The following is a 24012-nucleotide window of genomic DNA, read 5'->3' as shown; positions in this document are numbered from 1 at the left end:
CTCTGTAGCCATGCTATCCTAGAACTACGTCTGGAGGCCAACTTTACTTCCACTTCTTCAATCATCAACCTGCATTTACCTATGAGCATTCTCTCAGCACACCTGCCTACCTGGTGATCACACAGGCTATTATACACAGACGGCTCGGGTGCTGACTTGTGGTCAGTGCAGGGCCTGCTACATCAGTTACACTATGGTGCACAGGGGGTTCGGGGTGCTGGCCTGTACAAACAGACACTATGCCTCTCATGTCACTGCTTAGTACTTAGACGTCAGAAGAACACATATGCTCACTGCCTCAATGCAGAACACTACTTTCCTAGGTACTGCAGTTCCAAGCTAGCCCACCTTCATCTCTGTGGGCCATCTGGAGACAGAGGGAGCCCAGGTTCTCAGGTCACTCCTGTGCTGCCACCACCTGCAGCCCACTGTCCGTTCACTTCAGCCTTCCCACAACCCTCCCTGTTACTCCTCTGACGTTGTCTTCTCAGTCAATCACCTCAACAACAGAGCCGCTTTAATCCCACTCAATGACTGCCCTCCACACATGCCCTGCAAGCCTCCTCTGCCCACCTTCGGCAGCTCTGGCTCATGACTCCTTCTAACACACTGGCACGGGACCATCTCCATGTGCATGATGAGGCACTTCAGGCTTTGTTGTCTGTCTCGTCAGCAGAATTGTGTGTGCCTGTCCTTAGGGGACACGGCTTGAGATGGGGAGGGTTCTAATTCTCTCAGATCCCCATCAGGATCTGCTCTGAATATGTTGCTGAATTTTGAAACCTATCATATAATTTGCTGAACAGTACATGATGCAGTATATCTCAAAAACTCTATAACCATCTGTACTACCTGGTGACTGCAGCCCCCTCTATATCCCTAACCTCAATTTCCACATGCTATTACTAATCCCATAAAGAATACACCAAAATAGCACTTCACCTGCCGCCTGCATGCAGTCTGTTGCTAGTTTCTACTAATAGCCGGGCGGGCTGAGCACTGAGTCATGAGAGTGCCCTTTCCTGAGTCACCCACACCGCTTCCTGCTCTTCCTTCTTCCAAGTGCCTGAAAAACCCAGGCACTGTTCTGACCAGGCCAAATGTTATTTTATGAAGTAAATGCAGTTTGAAACTCCAGCACAGGAACGTGAGTGCCTACCTGAGTTGGGATAGAGGCAAACATCATTAAGGTCATGTTCTGGCTCCAGTGAAGTAAATATTTTTCCCTAAAACAGTAAGCAAATCTGGATTACTAAGATCATCAAAGACAGCTTTTTAGCAAAGGCACATAAAGAAAATAAAATGGAGACCACAATCCTCCTAGTGCTACATAAAAGAAATAACCTAATTGAAAGAATTTATACTTTAAAATCTTTTTTGTCAGCCAGGCACTGGTGGTACACGCCTTTAATCCCAGCACTCGGAAGGCAGAGGCAGGTGGATCTCTGTGAATTCAAGGTCAGCCTGGTCTACAAGAGTTAGTACCAGGACAGCTGGGGCTGTTGGGCTGTAACACAGAGAAACCGTGCTCAAACCCCCTCCCCCCGCCCTAACCTTACTTGTCTTATCAACACATCAAATACTCTCATCTTAGAAATGAAGCTGTAGCAGAAAGTTGATCTGTTCAAACAGAACAGAAGAATCCCAGTACTGGAGATGCGGGTGCACAGCAGAAGACAGAGTTGAAACTGAACTGTGCAGCAGCATCACCAAAGCCCAAAAGGCAATGAAAAACCACAGGGAGCCCCATGAATACAAAGTATCAGTCACTACACTGTGAAGGCTGACACATCCTACTTTAAAGGTGGGGGACAGTCTGCTATACTATTAAAAACTGATAGGAGAAAAATGGCCCAGAAAGAGGTAGGCGTGGAGAAAGACGAGAAGGATAAACAAGGAAAGCAGGTCATGCAGAGCTGGGTAATCTGTTAGTCAAGAGGAAGTGTTTAGTCTTAAGAAACAAAATGCCAAAAAAAAAAAAATCGATTGCCATAATTACGACGTGATGTCTTCAAGTGGGGATGCTGACAAGTTCTGCCAGCTCTTGCAGCCATAAGTCATAACCAGAAGACCGACAGCAGGATGTGGTACTGCCAGGGCAGAAGTAGGTGGAGCTGAAGCCCAGGCAGGATGGTGATTTCATGGTTCATGAAAAACAGTAGCCAAGTGCTCGCCCAGCTATCTCGCACTGAAGCGGGAAGGAGAGGGCAAGGAAAGGAGGAAGAGAACAGAACTTGATGGTGTGGCGCAGCAGACACATGGGGCACAGAACCAGAGACAAAGGGATCCATGGGTCACAGGACCCTGGGGCACAGGAATGCAGCAGTAAGGGGTCTGGAAGGACATATCCAAACTGAATGGGTCACTAGCTTAGGCGGGATGGGAGCCAGGTCAAGGGAATGCCTTCTTTACAGTATCTTGGGAGTTTTCAGACAAAAGAGGCAGCTGTGGCGGCTCCCAACTATAATCTCTGCATTTGGAAAGTGGAGGTAGGAGCTACACAGTGAGTCCCAGGCAAGCCTTATCTACATAGTGAGAATATATCTAAATAAAAATATATGCACTTAGCAATTAAATGTAACCAGCAAGAGTTTAAATATTATTATTATTATTATCATTATCATTATTTGGTCACTGCATACTCCAACTCAGCCTCAAACTCTAAGTCCTCCGGACTCAGTCAGCCTCTTAAGTATTGAGATTATATGCGAACACACCCCACCCAGTTAAAGTTTTTCATTAGTTAGGACTGTCAGAAAAATTATTTGTCTAAGATATACCAAGTCCCCCAAGAGTCCTCGAACCCTCCAAACTCAAAGTCTACAAAGCAGAAAACATAGTCAATGCCCCTGAAAGCATCAGGGTAATATTTCCAATAATTCAGAAATGCCATAAGCTGATTCTCCTCTCTTAAGTTACAGTCACAGGAATGGATTATCTCAAGAATGGCTGTGAACACCAAGACAGAGTCAGAAGAATACAGAAATTAAGGCCACCACATTTCTGGAGACAAAAATGCAAAACTTAAAATAAGATCTTGAGAACTTAGTTTCATTTTATGTGCGTTGGCCTGAATGTGGGACTTCTGGGAAGTCCAGAAGAGGCCACTGGAGCCTCTAGGACTCGAGTCATAAACAGCTGGGAGCTGACTTGTAGGTGCTGGGAACTGAACCTGGGTCCTCCGGAAGAGCAGCTGGTGCTTTTAACAGCTGAACCATTTCTCTAGCTACAAAATGCAAAATTTAAAAAACAAAAAACAAACAAACAAAAAAAAAAGTAAAGTAATGCCTACAAAAGCCAGAGTGACAGGTGACGGGACTGTGACTGAGCTGCCTGTGGCCCTCTGCCCAAGCACAGCAGGTGCCCGTAGGACCCAGCAGCTGCTCTAAGCAGTGAATGCGGAGGGCATGGGCCTCCTGTCCAGTGCCATCTCAGGAGTGTTTTTAAATGAACACTTTTAAGCCTATAGAATTAGTGTATAGACTAAAAAAAAAAAAAAAAAAAAAAAAAACCAAGGGTTGGAGAGAGCTCAGCAGTTGAGTACTTTCCGCTTTTCCAAAGCCCTGAGTTCTGTCCACAACCCTGGTCAGGGAGCTCACAAACACCTGTAATTCTTGCTCCAAGGGGGCATCTGAACATGACAGAAACACAGATATACATGCAGACACATGTATAAAACTTGAATATATTGTTTTAATTTTTAGAAAGAGCCAGGCGGCGGTGCCACATGCATTTAATCCTAGCACTTGGGAGGCAGAGACAGGCGAATCTCTGTGAGTTTGAGGCCAGTCTGGTCTACAGAGCAAGTTCTAAGACAGGCTCCAAAGCTACAGAGAAACCCTGTCTCAAAAAAACAGAGAGAGAGAGAGACTATAACAGGGAAACAATTGCTGTATCTGATTTGTTTTATTGATGGAATGGAATTACCTTCAGTCTTCTCAGGTTTTAAGACAGTCTCACTCTAGCCCAGATGGCTTTGATTTTCCTACCTTACCTCCTAAGCACTGAGATGACAGGCATGAGCCACCACACTCTGCTAATACTTAGGTTTTAAAAAACAAAATAACAAGCCTAGGCATGGTGGGAGGCTCCTACAATCATGTACTCTGAAGGCTCAGCAGCAGATCAATAGTTAAAGGTCACCCACAGCAAATTTGATGCTATCTTGAGCTAATAAGACTTAAAACAACAAAAAAAACTTTTAAATAGTTAAAAAAAAAGAAGGTAGATTAAAATCAGCAATGCAAACTGTTGTTACTTTTTAACACTTGGAGTTGAAGGGAAACACCAATTTTTTTCTTTCTTTTCTTTTTCCTTTCTTTCTTTCTTTTTTTTTTTTTTTTTTTTTTTTTTGAGAGTTTCTCTGTGTTGCCCTGACTGCCCTGGAACTCACTCTGTAGACCAGGCTGGCCTCAACTCAGAGATCCACCTGCCTCTGCCTCCCTAATGCTGGAATTAAAGGTGTGGCACCACCACCGCCCAGTATCCAAATATTAAGGAAACACTATTCACTCACCAAAACCCTCTCTTGAAATAAAAAGTAAAAAGAACACTGAGGATGTAACTCAGTGGTACTGCGTTTGCCAAGCACACACAACCTGGGCTCAGTCCCAGTACCACCACCAAAGACAGACAGACTGACTGACATGAAATTACTGTACAGGTTCCATCTCTAACTCTACTTGTCTGAGGTGGTGTGAACCTGGGTCATGGAGTGGCACTGGCATGGAAAGGCAATGTCGGCCCTGAGGATTCTGCTGGGGTGGTGAGTAAGCTGGGGAGATGGCTCGGCAGATCACGTGTTTGCTGTCACCCAGCTGTCCTGTGATCCCCACATGTGCTGCAGCACACACACACCCTCACAGGCGACAGTTAGGTGAAGTCTCCTTCACAGTGAATTTTCTCCCTCTAACATCCCTCAAAGATGTATGCTGGGGGCAGCAGGATGGCTGAGGGGCTGGAGACTTTTGCGGCCAAGCCTGATGATCTGAGTTCAGTCCCTCAAGTTGTCCTCTGGCTGGCTTACGCACACGACAGCACAAATGTGCTTAAATAAATGAAAAGCACACCAGCCAGGGCTGGCCAATCAGGATGTTCCTTAACTGGGGACAAGCTCATGCCAGCTATACTCAAACACAGTGTGCCCTGCCCTACAGTGACGGACCTGCTGGTTCCCAGATGACCACTCAGCACCCCTTTCTCAAGGACTCACACAAGCTTCCAAACACAAAGGAAACAAAGGAAGCACTGGGAAGAGGCAAGGAAAACAGAGACAATTTCAACAAAAGTACGTACGGAGTTCTTGTTCCACATCTTGACAATTCTGGAGTCCGCAGACAAGACCAAATCTAACGAATCCTGGAAATGGACTGACTTAATGGGCAGTCCATACTGGTGATCCTTGACCAGCAATGGCTTGTCCGAGCGAAGGTCATACAGCAATACCTCAAAGAGAAAACAGTTATTTTAGTCAAAGGAGCAATGTCCAAAACAACACATTTAAAAGTAGGAACCCTAGGAGCTGGGGAGGTGGCTCAGCTAAGAGAGCACTGGCCTAACAAGCACGAAGCCTGCAGTTCATTTCCCAGCATGGCAAAAACCAGGCATGGTGGCACGTGCTGGCAACCTCAGCACCTAGGATAGGGAGAGGAAAGGAATCAGGCACTCAAGGTCATCCTTGGCTTCGCGTGGAGTTTGAAGCTAACCTGGGCTGCAGGAGACAGTCCCAAAAATAAATAAATAAATAAATAAAACTTGAAATAATGACTGTCCTGTATTTCATAACCTATGAACACAACAAACAAATTCACTCAAAGCCTAACAGGAAAGTCAGCCTGTAGAATACATTTTTATGACTTCAATCCCAGTAGTTTTTAGGCACACTGATGTAATAATTACGGATCTACACTAAGTGTATCACTTGTTAATTAGCAAATCTGTATGATGGCCTACGCCACAGCAGGTGCTGCCGCCACAAGCGACGTGACAGAGAATGGAGCCAGTGCACTCCTCAGTAAGAAAGGGCTGGCAGGTCCAAGACAGGAGATTCTCCTGACTTCCATCATTAGAGGCAGGGGAGCCCAGAAAGCTGGGTTTCACAATCTCAGGTGACAGGTCTCCCATCACCCTGGAAGAGAGGCAGTAAATCTATTAGAGTTTCTCTCCATCTCTTTGTGGTCAGACAACTTACAAGGGTTCATTATGAAGGAAAGGCGTAAAACAAAGGCAAGTTCTGTGGACACTGTAGGATGATGTTTAAGTACTATGTGGGAAAAAGATACCTTAAGTTTGCAGGGTGTTGCATGCCTTTAATATCAGCATGGGGGAGGCAGAGGCAGGTGAATCTCTGTGAGTTCAAGGCTAGCCTGGTCTACAAAGCAGGTTCCAGGACAATCAGGGCTGTTAAACAGACAAACAGCTTGGAAAAATCACACACACACACACACACACCCCTGAGAACTACTCCACTTCAACTCCAGTTCCAAAGAACCTAGACCAATCCCCAGGTACTAGAAGGCTCTGGCATTCTGGAACACTCCACTCTGGCCAAAGAGAACAACCTCACTTCTTGTCCCAAGTATGTGTCTCCCAATACATATCCAAAATACTATCTTACATGTGAAATTTCCACCTTGAACATATTTACCTGTCCTGTGGAGGTTCCAACTGCCATGGTCAAGGCGCCATTAAACTTCAAAGCAGAGATGGTGGGCAAGCTGTTTATCCTGAAAGGCAAATATTTGTTCTCTGTGACTATGTGACCAAATCTTTTACTAAATAATAGGCTCATCATTTATCTTCACTTCAAATATGACAAGCATTTCGGGGGGGGGGGATGCCTTTAATTCCAGCAGAGACAGGTGGATCTCTGAGAGTTCGAGGCCAGCCTGGTCTACAGTCTGCTGTGACTGGTTTATAAGGATGCTGGGATCTGAACTAAGTCATATCTTGTACAGCAAACAAGCACTTCATTGAATGAGCCAAACCTGCAGTCCCCAAACATTCCATATTTACTCAGGGAAACAACTTATCTTGGGGCATGGGTATGCTTACTTCTCATGTAAAAACAACTTTCACTGAGGCAAGCGATGGCTTAGTGGTTTAGAACATGTACTGCTCTTACAGAGGACCCAAGTACAAGTCCCAGCACCCATGTCACAACCACCTATATAACTTTAGATCCAGCAGATCTGATACCTTTGCTCTTTTCAGGCACCTACACTCATGGGCACATACACATATACACATAATTAAAGAATATTTAAAACATGAAATAGATCAATTTCATTCATCTAAAATAAAAGGTTAATACCTAAATGAAGATCCTAGGATCTCCAAAGTACTGAAGCTAGAACAAAGATTATGGCTACAATTATAGACCATGATTCTCACACACCAGCAATGAAAACTAGCACCAAAAGATCGAGGTGGGAAAAACGAGAGACAATAGGTCAGACGTAGACACCAGCTTGCTGTGGTGACACACGCCTGTAACCCCAGCACTCATGTAGGGCTACACAGTGAAATCTCAACAGCTCTGCTTTCAGTCCTCATGGGCCACATGTTGCTAGCCACAATTCCAGCCCAGGCTGACACCCACAGCATCATCAATCCTCTCCGGCCACCTAAAGCCCCAGCCTGGAGCTGCTCTGAACAGCAGTAAAGAAGGAAGCCTCTGGTCCACAAAGATTCCATCGTCTTCAAAATGAACTTTAGAATAATTTTTCATAGGGAAGTATTTTCCTATTTCACCAAGATTCATTTTATAGTGCAATTTTATCACTTTCTTCAAGTGAGTGAATCCTTGAGTAGCTGCACAGTTAATGTTATGAGAACTTTGGTCTACTGCCTCCTCCTACTGGGGCATTGCTAATAAATAACAAAATCAATGGCTTATGGACATTTACTTCCTAACCATCTTATGGAACTGTCATATTAGCTCTTCCTGGTTTTCAGGTGAGTCTGTCTTCCTCAGGCAGAGAGATATCAGTCACTCATGGAAAAGAAAGATAGCCACCCCTCTGTCCAGTGTTTAAAGCTTCTTCACCTTCTACAGTTTATTCAATAACAGTAGACAGGCTATAAGGCTTGTAGGATAAGCATAAAGCTAATCATAAAAAATAAACTGGGCAGTGGTGGCACATGCCTTTAATCCCAGCAGAGGCAGAGGCAGGCGGATCTTTGTGAGTTTGAGGCCAGCCTGGTCTACACAAGCTAGTTCCAGGACAGGCTCCAAAGGTACAGAGAAACTCTGTCTCGAAAAACCAAAAAAACATAAAAAATAAAACACTGGGGTTAGAGAGATGATGGCTCAGCGGTTAAGAACACTGGCTGTTCTTCTAGAGGACCAAGGTTCAGTTTCCCAGAACCCAGACAATAGGTTCTATAACTCCAGTTTCAGAGGATCCAACACCCTCTTCTGGTCTTCATATGCAGGTACACACACACACACACACACACACACACACACACACACACACACACTTAAGAATAAATCTTTATAAAAATGATAAAATACAATAAGATCATTTGAAACTTAATCAGCAGAAAAAAACCAAACCATTTTTAACATTTTGGTATACCGTATCTGGATGTTTTCCCATGACTGTACACACATGAGATCATTGTTCTTTCTACAAAAAGGTCACAAAGATGTAACAAACCTCCCTGACAACTGTAGGAAGGAGTATCTGCAGGTGTTTTATGTGCCCTTCCCTAAGTGAACATGCCTCTGAGACACAATGCTCAAAAGTTGAATACTGCACATGCCACCGATGGAGAGCCTTCTACAAAACACATCAGATAAAAGTACCCAACAAAAACATCCCTTTCTGTATGGAAACAACTCACCAAAGTCTCTGGCAAACATAAAGTAACCAAACAAATAAAACCACTATCTACTAAGCAACAAGGTAGCCATTAAGTAGCTCTTTCTAAAAATAAACTGGGTATGGTGTTGTATGTCTACTGTGTACTAGCCAGAAGACTCCCTTAAACCCGGGAGGACAGCCCTTATGGACAAGTGAGCTAGAGGGATGGGTCAGTGGGGTCAACCATGGATACTTGCTTCCAAGCCTGGCAACTGGACCCACGGGTGGAGAGAGAGAAGACTTCAGAAACTTGTCCTCTGACCTCCACATACATGAAGCAGCACGGCTGTACCCCACCCATGAAAAGCAGATCAATAAATAAATACAATAAAATGGGGAAGGAAGAAGAGCACTGAGCACCTGCTAGGGTGGAGAATAAACTGAGTCCAGGGAGACAGTATCCCATCCACAGGCTGGTAGATGCTCACACGTACACTAGATTTTCTGTAAGAAAGTCCTTGGGAATATGTATGTGCTAACCCAGAAATCCAAGTTTTAGATGTTCTGGAAATAATCACCCAACTCTAAACATCCTCAATGTTCCTGGGGGCGCTGGTTGGCTAAACTCTACTGCATGGCAGGCGGGCCACTGCTATTCTTTCAGTTTCGGAAATGGCTTAGCATCTTTTGTTTGCTATGCTAAATATAATTATTTTCAAAATAACTGCTTTAAGCAAATATACTCAACTACAACAGCTGAATAACGCCTTAACTTTAAAAGACAAGAGAATTCAGTACAAAATGTGAGCCAATTTTATTTATTTTTTCCTGAGAAAAGGCTTCTCTGTGTAACAGCCCTGACTACCCTGGGGTCAATTTTATTTTTAAAAGGTATTTCCATATTTCAGCCAGATATGGTAGCCCATGCCTTTAATTCCAGCATTTGGGGAGGCAGAGACAGGCAAATCTCCTAGTTCAAGGCCAGCCAAGTCTACAGAGTGGATTCCAGGATAGCCTGGACTACAGAGAAAACTTGTCTTAAAAAACCAAAAAACAAACAAACAACAACAACAACGACAAAAAAAACCAAAAAAACAAATACTCCCCTATTTCTCAAGAGCAAAGTTAAATGATTTTCCTTACTGTCTAGAATCACATCTCCTAGACTTACTGCGTTTCTATTTGAAATAAATAGCTTTAAGATATATTATCAGTGATCTCTATAGATCAGTTTACATTTAAAAAAAAAGTTGTGTGAATACACACAGGTGTATACCTGGAGGTCATAGGACAACCCTGTGGCGTTCTCTTCCACCTACATGGGTCCCAGGACTGAACTCAGGTCATCAGACACACACCTGGGATCCCAGCACTAGGCAGGCAGAGGCAGGTGAGCTCTGTGATTTGACACCAGCCTGGTCTACAGGGCTCTTGGTCAGGCAGGGATAGAGTAAGACTATGTCTCACAAAAACAAAACAAATGGATAAACAGAAGAAGAAAAAACAAACCCAGAACGTGATGCTCACGACAGGGTGAACACAGCACACAACTCAACAGTAATTCAAAGACAAGCGAATGCCTATGGGTGAGAGAAAATTAACCTCTCTACTTCCTTCAGAATGAGGAAATATCTTTAACATAACTGACTTTACTTTCTAATATACTAATTTTTCTAGTTCTTTTGTTTATGCTGATGGGTTAAAATAATATGGGAACTGAAGAGCTGGATGGGGGGGGGGGCACAAGCTGCTCTGTTAAGGACTGGAATTCAGTTCCCAGCACCCACACTGGGTAGCTCACAATGACTGCAACTTAATCTCTAGGGGGTGCAGAGTCCTCTTCGGGCCTCCTCAGGAACCTGCACTAGTGCATGCACGCCTCAACAACAACAAACCTTAACAAGCAGTTTTGCATTAGTCTAGGCTATGTGGGAGTGAACTTCCTGGCTTAAAACTGCTCAGTATTCCCCACACCACGTCATGATTAATGACGCTGATAACCACTTTAACTACTTCCACTGTCACTTTAAATGTAATAGTTTAAAACAAGCACACAAATAAATCTATTTATTAACACAGAGTAGACTTATAGAAAGACATATCTTTCTAGTTCTGCCCTTCCTGGTTTGTTTACCACTGGATTGTTTGTTGCTGCAGTACTGAGAACTGAACCAGCAGCCTTACTGCACACTTCACGGTCTCACACACTCCACATCCTTGCACACTCCCACTGAGCTGCATCGACTAACTGAATCATTCATAATTTTTTTTAGACCAAAGATGTTCCATACCAACAAATTTTTCAAAGGAATGATGAGTTCCCTCCCTAAAGGTGGGAAAACTTTGCAGTAATTTAAAGGGTGCTTAGTGTCACCGCACTGTGACCATCAGACACTTCTCCCTCCCACATGGGTATCAGCAGAGGGTGTGCCAATTCTCTCTGAAGTATGCGAGGATGTACTAGGGAAGCAGAGGATGGTGAATACCATGAGCTCATAGAAAAGCATTTCTGAACTGATTGCAGCAGATAAGCCCAGGGCAAGGATCTGCCTGAGGGTGATCTGCCATACATCCACATCAAACACCGGGACAGTGGTGCCGCCTGTGAAATCAGCCACACTGGTAAGTGGGGGACCCCCAAAGATGCTTCCTCTATTTAATGCAACCCACTACTTAGGCTGCAGGCTTCTCTCTCCAAGTATGTACCACTCTCTAAAGTTATAAGTATAGGAATTAGACCAAAGAGAACAAGGAAAACATCGTCACACTCGCTTCCCTGCACCAGACAGCATTCAAAGCACACTTTCCAGGCTGCTAACGGAGGGACAGTACCACCCAACCCACCGGTCCTGCAGAACTGAAATGTCAGTTCTTACAACAGACTTGACAAATCCCGCAGCAACTAAACGTGCGGTGCTGGAAAGAGGCAATCTCCCTGGCTTGCCCCAGCACTCACAGACACCAACTACAGAGGCAAATCCCAAAGAGCTCCATCCTCTGGCAGTTAATGTCATGCCGCCAGGCTGACTTAGAGCAGAAGTCTGATTGACAGACTGCAGTTCTCCACTACTCACTCTGAGTCCGCCGTGACGCTACTTAACGCGCAGTCTAACACGCCCACTCTTTTTCTCACTCTTGGATCCCAGCATTCCACTCGACCCTGAACAAAGGAAAAACCAACTTTAAGTAAAAGCTGCTACTAGAAAAATTTCAAACATTTACCAAAAATAAAGATTTATTACCCCTAATTTCACAGAGAATCAAAGCTTCTTTTAGTCTATAATCTCGGCACTGTCATACTTCACCGTGAGGTGATTTGCTTCATTACTAAGGAAACGAGCAATGAAAAGTCCTAACTACACACTTGAGCCTTGGATTGGCTCCCACAGAAAGGAGCAATAAAGACATTTGTATTTTTTTATCAATCATCACAGTGATGTTAAACTTCTTAGTGATAATAAAGATATTGTGGTTTTATGAAAAAGGTCTTCATGGTTTTGTCTGTTTGAATAAGGACCTTACTGTTATCCAGGTTAGCCTCCACTTCCTGGGCTCAAGTGATCTTCCTGTGTCAGCCTCCTGAGCAGCTAAGGCTACAGAATAGGTCTTTGCTTTAGTCTCTATTATTCCATACATTTTATTTTTTGATATTTTGAGATGAGGACTTAATAACTTATTTAACTTTATGTGCATTGGGTTTTTTTAATATTTATTTATTTATTATGTATACAATGTTCTGTCTGCATGTATGCCAGCAGACCAGAAGAGGGTGCCAGACCTCATTACAGATGGTTGTGAGCCACAATGTGGTTGCTGGGAATTGAACTCAGGACCTTTGAAAGAACAGGCAATGTTCTTAATTGCTGAGCCATCTCTCCAGCCCCACGTGCATTGGTGCTTTCCCTATATGTACATGAGTGTGCTGGAACCTCCTTATTTCTAAGAATTATACTTTAAGCTGGGCGGTGGTGGTACACGCCTCTATTCCCAGCACTTAGGAGGAAGAGGCAGGTAGATCTTTGTGAGTTTGAGGCCAGCCTGGTCTACAAGAGCTAGTTCCAGGACAGGCTCCAAATCTACAGAGAAACCCTATCTCGTGGGGGAAAAAAAAAGAAAATTGTACTTTAAATATTTAGGCATGAAATGTCAAAATATCCATGACTTATTTTCAAATGGCTAAGGAAACATTTTTTAAATATAACATTTTTATAAGAAAGTGGGAATATAGAATGCAAACCCTGAACTATGTTTTCAACATTTCTTTTCTTTTTTTTTTTTAGTTTATTTTTTGCTATGGGTGTCGGGTCCCCTGAAACTGAAGCCACAGATAGGTATAAGCTGCCATATGGGTGGTAGGAATTGAACTCGGGTCCTCTGGAAGAACAATCAGTGCTCTTAACCCTTGACATTTCTTTAGCCCTGGCTGTCCTGAAACTCAGTATGTATACTAGGCCAGCCTCAAACTCAGAGAGATCGCTTGCCTCTGCTACTGAACGCTGTGACGAAGGCAAAAGCCACTACCACCTGGCTGTTTTCAACATTTCTAAAGGTATAATTTTTTTTTTAAGAAATTAAATGCTGACGCTTGATTAATTGATTGGCTCACTGATTTAGGCACTGTTAAGGAGCAAACCTAGGCCTCACAATGCTAGGCGGGTGTCTATTTTTAATTGCATGTATATGTATGTCTGTGTACAGGCATGAGTCTGTGGGTGCATGTGCCAAAAGCGGCCAGAAGATGGTGTCAGACTCCCCCAGAGCTTGGGTCACAGGCAGCTGTGAATTGACTTACCTGGGAAGTGGAAACCAAATTCGGGTCCTCTATAAGAGTCATACACACTTGTAATTACTGAACTATTGCTCCAGGTCACAGAAAATGGTTTTTGAATACAAACAGAACTGTAGGTCTTACAAAATGGCTCAGACAAGCCTGACAACCCGAGTTCAATCCCCAGGACTCATATGGAAGAAGAAAATCAACTCCAGTAAGTTGCCCTCTTATCTCTACATAAGCACTACAGCAAGCGTGCACATGTTCACACAAAATACACACACACACACACACACAAACAAATGTTAAACGTTTTAAAGAAAAAAATGGAACTGTAAACAAGTGAAAACACATTTACAAAAACGAAGTCAACAGGTGCTAACCTCTATTGTTCCTGTGGCGAACAAGCCATGCACTGCATTTATGTCACAAACATTGTTCTCCCTAAAACAGTAAAGCAAACACAGGAAAGAAGTGTTAGGAGCATCTAGTTAGGGAAGAGGTCTGTAGCTCACCAGATGCTGCAGACAGACACGATCAAGGCTCTCAGCTACATGAAATGCATAGAGGCATGGGTCAGTTAAGGGCTTGGCTCACCTAAGGCCCTGATACCCAGGGTGACACTACCTGCCGGATGCCAGACAGGGGAAGTTCTCCCTCTGAAATACTATTCCACCATGAGAAAAAAGGCCCTTCTATTTCCTCCCAGGCAATGCTGCATTCTTAGGAACACAGGCCATCACTATGGCAATCTCCAGACCTGGGAGTACAAACAAAGCCTCATTTTCTTACTCCCTGAAGTGAATTTTGACCTACCTCAATGGGTTACTGTGAGGATTAAATTAAAGAACAAAATGTTCAACAGTGCCCAGCGTATAAAGGATACGTAATAAATAACAGAGGTTATGAACAAGAAGGCAAGCAGCTGAAGAGCAGGTAACTTTTTTATTATGCAATAATGTATTATGAAGTTACAAATTTTTTAAATCCTGTCTCGAAAAATCAAAAAAACATAAAAATTTTTTAAGCCCGGGCAGAACAAAACCATCTTGCCAGCTTGGAAGTTTTACCACTCTGTGTTCTCCTCTCAGATACCTCACAGAGACAAGGCAAAGTTCGAGTTCTGGAAGTACAGATGGGAAGGAGTCCAGCTCCCACGCCTACCTAGCTGCAGACCCCGGGCAGGCCACCTATCCCAGGGCAGCTGCAGACCCCGGGCAGGCCACCTATCCCAGTGCAGCTGCAGACCCCGGGCAGGCCACCTATCCCAGTGCAGCTGCAGACCCCGGGCAGGCCACCTATCCCAGGGCAGCTGCAGACCCCGGGCAGGCCACCTATCCCAGGGCAGCTGCAGACCCCGGGCAGGCCACCTATCCCAGGGCAGCTACAGACCCCGGGCAGGCCACCTATCCCAGGGCAGCTGCAGACCCCGGGCAGGCCACCTATCCCAGGGCAGCTGCAGACCCCGGGCAGGCCACCTATCCCAGGGCAGCTGCAGACCCCGGGCAGGCCACCTATCCCAGGGCAGCTGCAGACCCCGGGCAGGCCACCTATCCCAGTGCATGAACACAGAACTGGCCCTGCCAGAACCAGATGTCATTCATTGAAAGCTAATTTCAAAAAAGAAAAGTACCAAAAACTTTTATATTTAAGAAAACTTAGTATTACAGGTAAAAATAATACCCTGCGTTTTTTAAAGTCAGTCAGAAGCTTTGTTGTTGTTATATTAAGACACGGTCTCTCTATATAGCTCTGGTTGGCCTGAAACTTGCTATGTAGACCAGGCTGGCCCTGAACTCAGAGATCCATCCAATTCTGCTTCCTGAGTGCTGGGATTAATTTCTAAGTCTTTTTGTATGAGAACTTAAACTTTTAAGGAATCATTTGGTATTCTCAGCAAATCTATTTGTTAACAACCACAATAACAAAAAACAAAAAACCGAGTCCTTCATTTATTTATCTGCTTAGCGGCGAACCAAGGGCCTTGTGTATACTAAGTACAGAAGATGGACTGATGGTGTTAGGGGAAAAAAGAAACCGAACAACACCTTCAGTTCCGATTAAGAGCATAGTTAATGATATCCTACTAAATAGGACCGCAACTAGGTCACTTGATGAAAACACGAGCCTCTGGCTCCATCTCCTGGGCAAAATAAATAGAGCAGTAGGGCTGAGGTACTCACGCGGCATCTGTCTGGAGAGGATTCAGGTAACGCCCTTGTTCTAAATTTAATCTATACACTTCAGAGCTGCAAGTAACAAAGAGACCCGGTAAGCAACAAGCATTTCTGTGAGTAAACATAAGCTTCAGAAACACATGCAAAGCTATCACCCGTAAGCCATCACTTCACTCTGAAAAGCTGATAAAAAACTTATTCTAAGTCTTGGAGGTGAGGAGCTGAGACTCTTGCAGGAACCCGAGTTTAGTTCCCAGCACCCCCTCAGACCGTTCACAACCATCTGTCACTCCAGGGGATCTCCCTCATAGCTCAGCACTGGGGTCACTGGCCTGCAGCACTGTCAGGCCTGGTTTTTATATTACACTGGGGATCTGAACTCAGGTCCCCACGCTTGCACAGAAAGAACTTTACTCACTGAGCCATGTCCCCAGCCCCCCTAAATATATATGACATTAATGACAAAATACTGAACAAGCTTAAAGCAGGAACTAGAAGCTCAGGGGGTAAAGAAAAACTTGAGGAACAAAACCAAAACTAAACAACAGCGTCTTGTAAACTCAGCAACAGGGCTACTCTGTGAGACTTGTGTGGGTTCTAGCTTAAACACTCGACACATGCATATTTTAAAGTCAGGTCTTTCAAAAAGATCTTAGTGAGCAAATATCAGATGCTAAAACATTATAATGGGGCTGGAGAGATCTCAACAGCTACAAGCACTGACTGCTCTTCCAGAGGTCCTGAGTTCAATTCCCAGCAACTACATGGAGGCTCACAACCATCTGTAATGAGATCTGGTGCCTTCTTCTGGCCTGCAGGCATGCATGCAGACAGAACACTGTATACATAATAAGTAAATAAATTAAAATAATAAAATAAAACATTACAGTAATACCACCCACTAAAAACTATGTATCTACTAGATTTTTGTTGTTGTTGTTAATCCTTTTTTCTAAGATTGAGTCCCTTCCACACTAACAACACATCACTTTCTCTATTGAGGACATTTGTCTACAGATCATCTAGTGAAGTTAGCTGTGTGAGAGGTGAAAAGGAAAAAAAAACACTGATGGATACCTCGCACCAACGAAGTACAAGTCACAGGATGGGTAGTGGTAAGAGAAGTCTCTGCCGAACTTGGGAATTCTGGTTTTGTAATAAAAACCTGACTGTGAGTGAAACTCGATATATCTGTCGTTATGCAAGAAGACGATCTAGAAAGAAAACAATCAAAGTCTAGTCTGCTTAACTTTCAACATCACTAAAACTACCAAACAAGAAAAACTTTCATCTCTCCCCCTGCTTACTCTCTGTATGCAAATACACAGACTTATGTGCACACACTTTCATTTAGCAGACTACAGAAGTGTGTATAAAGTTTGCATGGTGTTTAAATGTAAATCAATCAATACTAGAGATGACGGCAACCTGGCAAACAAACCTAGGCCAGTATCAATGATCAGAACCACAGATGGAGACCATTAGACACCTGGCAAAGGGCAACTGTTACAAGTTCCTTAGAAAACAGGCAAGGTCCTATAATGCGGAGAACCAACGATACTAGTCAAGCAAAGGTTCTCTCCCCCAATGCTGATTTAAAAGATAGTACACGTCATGCATGTACCTGGCCAAAAATCAATAGAATAATAAATTATCTATTACTACACAGTGATTTTTAACTTAATACTGGGAAGATAGAAGAAATATTTATTAGAAAAATGAGTTCCAGGGCTGGAGAGACAGCTCAGCAGTGATGAGCACCTGCTGCTCTTGCAGAGGACCTGAGTTCAGATCCCAGCACCTACACAGCAGCTCACAACCACCTGGTGATCTGATGCCCTCTTCTGGTATCTAAGCACAACTGCACACATGTGGTGGACATCCACACAAACACACATACACATATAAATAAAAATAAAAAGTAAATACCTTTGAATAGTCATCAGATAAAATCTCAAAGGTGACAACTGAAAAGTAGCAATAGAAAAAAGAAACCACAATTATTGACCAGTGTCCTAGTAAAAGCACAGGCTTCTTGTGAGGATTCTAATTGGTTTTGCCTGGTGAATAACTGTACACAAATGTTATTTCTACTTCTACATAAAACAAGAAAAGTCCCACTAGATTTTTTTTATAGAATTAAAGAGAATTTACAAATTATGACTCCTTAAAATTTTAACTACTGCCTTACTGAGATGTCCTAAATGGTTTTTAAGACTTTCAAACAGAAACTGAAGAGCGCCCTTTAGAGCATTGCTTTACAAAGGGCCCCAGGCTGGGGAGTCACGTGCTGGCTCGTGCCTCGGGAGGGGGAAGATCTTTGCGAGTCTGAGGCCAGCTTGGTCTACATAAGGAGTTTCCAACCAGCTATGGCTGCAGGAAGAAACCCTGTTTCAAAATAAAAAGAAGGAAAAAGAGGCAACAGTAGCTTTTCCCTAAACAAAGTTGACCTCCAGACGAAAATAGTAACAGCTATGGATGGCACACAGAGTTCCTGCCGCTCTTCAGAAGCAAAGTGGGGACTAGAATGCTATGCTGGCACTTCTACACAACACTGCATCCCACTAACTTCTTTCCCCTTGATCCTAACATTAGACTAACTGATAAGTTAACTGTGTCATTTTAGTGTGCTTTCTGTGTCCCCCTGGTGAGAGTAGGTATGGAGCCTTGCAGTTACTGAGACACTGCTCCCAGGGGTCATGTTATATGGTATGACAATGGAAAGTTTTGTTTAATCAGATGGATCTCTTAACAGAAGAGGTCTCTCAGGGCCAGGGATAGGGCTTCATGGTTAAGAGCACTTGCTCTCCCAGAGAAGCCAGCCCACCTGGCCGACCTACTGAGGGTAGCCCTATGCAGAGCCAAGGGCCCAGCCAGTGTGGGTTACAGCCTGTAAGTGCAGCAACATATTTAACTATTTAATCCACAGCAACCAAAGCCCACTACACAACCCATTCCCATTCTAAAAAGCAGCATGACTGACAAATACAAAAAGCTATCCATGAGTTCAAAGTTAGTCTCTTACCTTCCGAATCCAAGCACCTTTCAAACTTCAAGGATAACTGATAGGTGTCATAGCACCGAACCCGAGGTTTATAAGTTCCTATAAAAAAAATTTAAATTGATAGAAATCCCAAGAACACACTCTTCATAGTCACACCCTACGAAACTGCTGCATGTCCTTTCTGTCCTGAGGTAAGACAGTTATCATCAAATCAAAGAAAGAGAGGACTTTAACAGCAGCACCATACAAGCATCCCAAAGTGAATGACAAAGGGAAAGCAAGCAAGTCACAGAGAGTGATGCTTAATATCTTAATGCTTGTATCAGTGAAACAGTTAAAATTAGCCATAAACAAATTGATACAACTTCCCTGATAATCTCCAATACCTGGAAGGTCTGTGTGTGTGTGATGGAGAACCACTCTAAAACTATATGTCAGCTTACACAAATCGAGAACTACAAAAACCCAGCCACGAGCACACCAGCGATGGGAAAAATGTCCACTCCAACTTCTGTCACACATGGCCAGAGTCTAAAAGCAAAAGAACTCATTGATCTATCAGTGGATACATCAATAAACAATGGTAAACCCACACCAGAAAACAGGAAGCACATAAAAGATGAGCAGGTTCCCAAAGACTGCTGGAGAGTTGGTTCTCTCCTTCTACCACATGGGTTCCAGGATCAAACTCAGGTTGTCACACTCGGCAGCAAGCACCTTTACCTGCTGAGCCGCCTAAGCGGCTCCTAAAATGTGTTACAGAAAGAAGTGCGCTCAGGCCCGGAGGTGACTGCTACAACACAGTGCATATGATCCCAACTCTGTACAGCTAAGGGCTGCAGCACAGGAATGACAAGGAAGCACAGACACAGCAACTACCTCTAAAGCACAATCTGGGGATGCTCACATCTTATGTCACAGCCTTCTATACTCTTTGTATTTCAGACAAATACCCCATGCTTGCAATAAGGAAAAACAAGGATCAATTTTTAAAAGCAAAACATGGTATTACGGGGGGAGGAAGGGATCATTTTTCTAGCATGCATAAAACCTAAGATTTCATTAAAAAAAAGAAAACACTGAAATATACAGAGCATGGTGATGCATGCCTATTATCCCAGCAGTTACGAAGCTGAGGCAAAAGGCACATAAGCTCTAGGCCAGAGAAGACATCTGCCTCCCAAAGCAACAACAAGTCCTCCCAGAGCAGAAAAGCATGCAGACTTTATTTATTTATTAAAGGTTTCTGCCTCCTCCCCGCCACCGCCTCCCATTTCCCTCCCCCTCCCCCAATCAAGTCCCCTTCCCTCATCAGCCCGAAGAGCAATCAGGGTTCCCTGACCTGTGGGAAGTCCAAGGACTACCCACCTCCATCCAGGTTTAGTAAGGTGAGCATCCAAACTGCCTAGGCTCCCCCAAAGCCAGTACGTGCAGTAGGATCAAAAACCCATTGCCATTGTTCTTGAGTTCTCAGTAGTCCTCATTGTCCGCTATATTCAGTGAGTTCGGTTTTATCCCATGCTTTTTCAGACCCAGGCCAGCTGGCCTTGGTGAGTTCCCGATAGAACATCCCCATTGTCTCAGTGTGTGGGTGCACCCCTCGAAGTCCTGAGTTCCTTGCTCGTGCTCTCTCTCTCCTTCTGCTCCTGATTTAGACCTTGAGATTTCATGCAGACTTTTTGAATCCACTGTTGGACAATGACTTTTGTGTGATGGGCCTTAGGAAAAACTATTAATATATGCAGGGCCTTTGCTCCTATTGTGCTTGGCTTTGTTTTTCCTTTATATTTCTGCATTGTCTACAAGGTTCACTTGTATCATCTTGACTCTCAAGAGAAAGAAAATGTGGCAAAAAGCACACAGTTGTATAAAATCAGCACTTCTGCGTCCATTTTCATCCCTGTGTCCCAGGAAAGTCTCACGAGGACACTAAGGATAGCTCTGCAGCTGGACGTTGCTCAGTCGCTACTGCACTGGGATTGATCCCCAGCATTGGCAAGGAGAGGAGCAGATTTGAATCTGGCCTGATTCTAAACTGAATGTTTCCAAAAGAAACCAAGAGGCTGCTTAGCTCTGCGACAGGTCCACAGTTCACACGTCCCCTGGACTGGCTTCCTGGGGAAGTTGATTTCCCCAACTAGACTAAAACATCTCCAAGGACAAATTTTATCCAACTTGTTTTAGCCACAAGTTCTAAGACAGTGACAGAGATGGAGACAGTGGCAGAATCAAAGATGAAAGCGCTAGCTCTACTGAAGTAAGCAGACAGCAAGTGGCACCCTGAGTCTAAAGGGCCAAAGAAGGAGGTGCTAAGGACTCTGCACCCAACCACGCTGTCCCATGACAGCCACTAGCTGTGTACATAGTTATTTAAAATAAAAGCAATTAAAATCAAAACTTCGGTTCTGAGATTACTATCAATGTTCACAAATTCTTTTTTTTTTTTTCACAAATTCTTGATGAAAATGGTGTTTTTGAAGATAAAAAGTAAAATCCAAGGATTCTTTTTGTTGTTGTTTTTGTTTGTTTTTCAAGACAGGGTTGGGGCTGGAGAGATGGTTCAGTGGTTAAGAGCTTTGTCTGCTCTTCCAGAGGTCCTGAGGTCTATTCCCAGCAACCACATGGTGGCTCACAACCATCTGCAGTGAGATTTGGTGCCCTCTTCTGGCCTGCAGGTATACATGCAGGCAGAATACTGTATACATTATAAATAATTAAAAAAAAAAAAGACAGGGTTTCTCTGTGTAACAGTCCTAGCTGTTCTGGAACTCACTTTGTAGATCAGGCTGGCCTCGAACTCACTGAGATCCGCCTGCCTCTGCCTCCCAAGTGTTAGGATTAAAGGTGTGCACCACCACTGCCCAGCTAAACCCAAGGATTTTAAGTAATAAAGGAATTAATCTTGTCAGAGTAGAGAATGATTTCATAAAAGGAAATATAATTTAGCATTAAACCTCCCTGCCAGGTGTGGTGGTGCACACCTTTAATCCCAGCACTTGGGAGGCACAAACTAGAGGATCTCTATGAGTTTAAGGCCAGTCTGGTCTACACAGCCAGTTCTAGGATACCAGGGTTACAGAGTGAGAACCTGTCAAAAAAGAAAACAAAACAAAAAACTCTCTCTCACTTAATCTACACCCTGGAGCACTGGACACCACCATTTAGTGTCTCTGGATCTGAAGATCAAGACACGAATTCAAGCCCCTTCTAGTCCTCAGTACCTGTGCCCAAATAGCTCACATCTTCCTAACCCTCCTTACCAGTTTCTCGAAATAAAAGAAGAAGCTAAAGGGCTGGAGAGATAGCTCACAGTTAAGAGACGGGCTACTCTTCCAAAGAACCAGGGTTTGGTTTCCAGCACCCACATAATGGCTTACAACTGTGTGTAACTCCAGTTCCTGGGTTCCAAAGCCCTCTTCTGGCTTTCAGGGCACAAGGCATGTATAATACACTTCATCACATACAGGCAAAACACTCATACACCAAAAATAAAAATAATAAATGGAAAAAAACGGGCTTAGTGATGTGGATAGCATGGGTGCTGAGACAGCCATTAACACAGCACAAAGGGACTGGCTTGGTATGTACGAAGCCGTTCAAGTAGAGTGGAGCAAAACCTGGGGTGGAGGCACATGTCTGTTTCTCAGCAACTGAAAGTGGAGGTAATGAGGGGAGATTATAAGTCTGAGACCAGACTAGGATACACGGAAAGCCCAAAAACCAAAAAATAGAAACTAAAAATTAAAAGCTGCTATTTGTGACCTATTCTGAAAAGTCATTAAAAAAAAACCTATATGTATTGATAGAGAAACACAGCAAACTGTTCATGGAAGAATCTCATTCTCAGGTAAATAGGTGCTCGTTTAACTCTCCTGAGCATTTCTGTGCGTCTGAAGTGATTATAAGTAAACACTGGGGTAAACATGGAGGGTGACCCTTCCTACTAGAGCACTTCCTGCTATGGAGCACATGCAAATCATAACCACAAAGATGCTTACCCGTCGCTAAGATGTATTGTCCATCTTTTGACACCTTGATAGTGGTACACACAGTGGGCATTTCAAAATCCTGAATAAGTTCAATTCTCCTACGAACATCTACAGAGAGAGGAAGGAAGAAACTAGTTCAGCACAGGCATCAGGGGAGAAGAGAGTATACAACTCGAAGGTTCCCAGGCCTGAGACGGCCCCATCACAGCTCACCCAGCTTCTTCTTAGCTCCTTCCTCTTTAACAGTTTGGATCTGAAATGCCCCCCAAAAGGCCCAAGGGTACCAGGGTCTGGTTCCTAGGTTCATGGCTTAATTGGGAGATGGTAAAACTTATGAGCTATGGAGCCCAGTGAGACTATAGGCCACCCATTTATTCTATCTCCTCTTGCTTCCTGTTTAGTGAGCCATCCCTTGCACCATGAGCTCCCACCACAATATGCTGCCTCACCACAGGCCCCAGGAACCAGTGGCACATGGACAGCAGGCCCAAAAACAGTTTCTTCCCATAAATACTCTGAAGCCATTTTGTTACACATGAGCACACTGGAAGGGGATCAGATAAAACCCGAATCTGTGAGCTCCAAACAGCATTTCTTCTGAGTTAAAAATCTCATTTTCTACCTGACTTTGGTACTTTATATAAAAGCTATTTTCCCAAGAAGCTTGCCAAAAGATCTCAATCTCACAGCCAGAAAGCTCCTCATGCTCAATTTTTAGAAGACTCAGTTAAAAGGACGATAAGTTTCCTCTCATCTACAGCACCTGAACTGGAAAACTTTAATGGAAATAAATTTATCAAAGTCAGTTAAGTTACAATTCAATCTCATTGTTTACATTCAGACATTTTATATGTGAAGTTCTTTTGTTCATTAAAAAAAAAAAGTTCACTGTCTCTGTATTGCAAAACTGAGAGATTCAACTAACAGATAAAGTTTCTGGGGCTGGAGAGATGGCTCAGTGGTCAAGAGCACTGGCTGTTCTTCCAGAGAACCTGGTTCAATTCTCAGCACATACAGGGCGGCTCACAACCGCCTGTAACTCCAGTTCCAGGAAATCTGACGTCATCATAAAGAATATACACTGGCAAAACACAGTGCATACTAATTAAAAAACAAAAAAAGGATTCTGGCCCACTAGGAACAAAGCAATTATGGAACTGTCGGGAAAGACAGTCCTCCTTAGGCCTCGTGTGTTCCTGTGCATCTTGCTTAGTGCGGCAGTCCTGCAAGGGTCTGGCCACTTGTACCTGAGCCATGTTTC

At 43.7% G+C, this 24012-nt stretch overlaps 1 protein-coding gene across 1 annotated transcript in view; it reads right to left on the bottom strand.

The window, feature by feature from the left end:
• Positions 1–24012, bottom strand: part of Nol10 (nucleolar protein 10) — an 84458-nt gene that overhangs the window by 57793 nt on the left and 2653 nt on the right. Inside the window, exons 3-12 of the mRNA XM_075984057.1 lie at positions 22761–22859; positions 18784–18861; positions 17688–17725; positions 16836–16972; positions 15765–15830; positions 13965–14025; positions 11885–11970; positions 6647–6725; positions 5296–5445; positions 1160–1226 (exon numbers count right to left, since the gene is read on the bottom strand). Coding sequence (XP_075840172.1) covers positions 1160–1226; positions 5296–5445; positions 6647–6725; positions 11885–11970; positions 13965–14025; positions 15765–15830; positions 16836–16972; positions 17688–17725; positions 18784–18861; positions 22761–22859 — 861 coding nt within the window. The remainder of the gene's footprint in view (positions 1–1159; positions 1227–5295; positions 5446–6646; positions 6726–11884; positions 11971–13964; positions 14026–15764; positions 15831–16835; positions 16973–17687; positions 17726–18783; positions 18862–22760; positions 22860–24012) is intronic.

The sequence above is a fragment of the Microtus pennsylvanicus genome, chromosome 8, assembly GCF_037038515.1.
Source record: "Microtus pennsylvanicus isolate mMicPen1 chromosome 8, mMicPen1.hap1, whole genome shotgun sequence".
NCBI classification, from domain to species: Eukaryota; Metazoa; Chordata; class Mammalia; order Rodentia; family Cricetidae; genus Microtus; species Microtus pennsylvanicus.
Note: the sequence above shows the minus strand (reverse complement) of the source record. Positions and strands in the feature narration are given on the sequence as shown.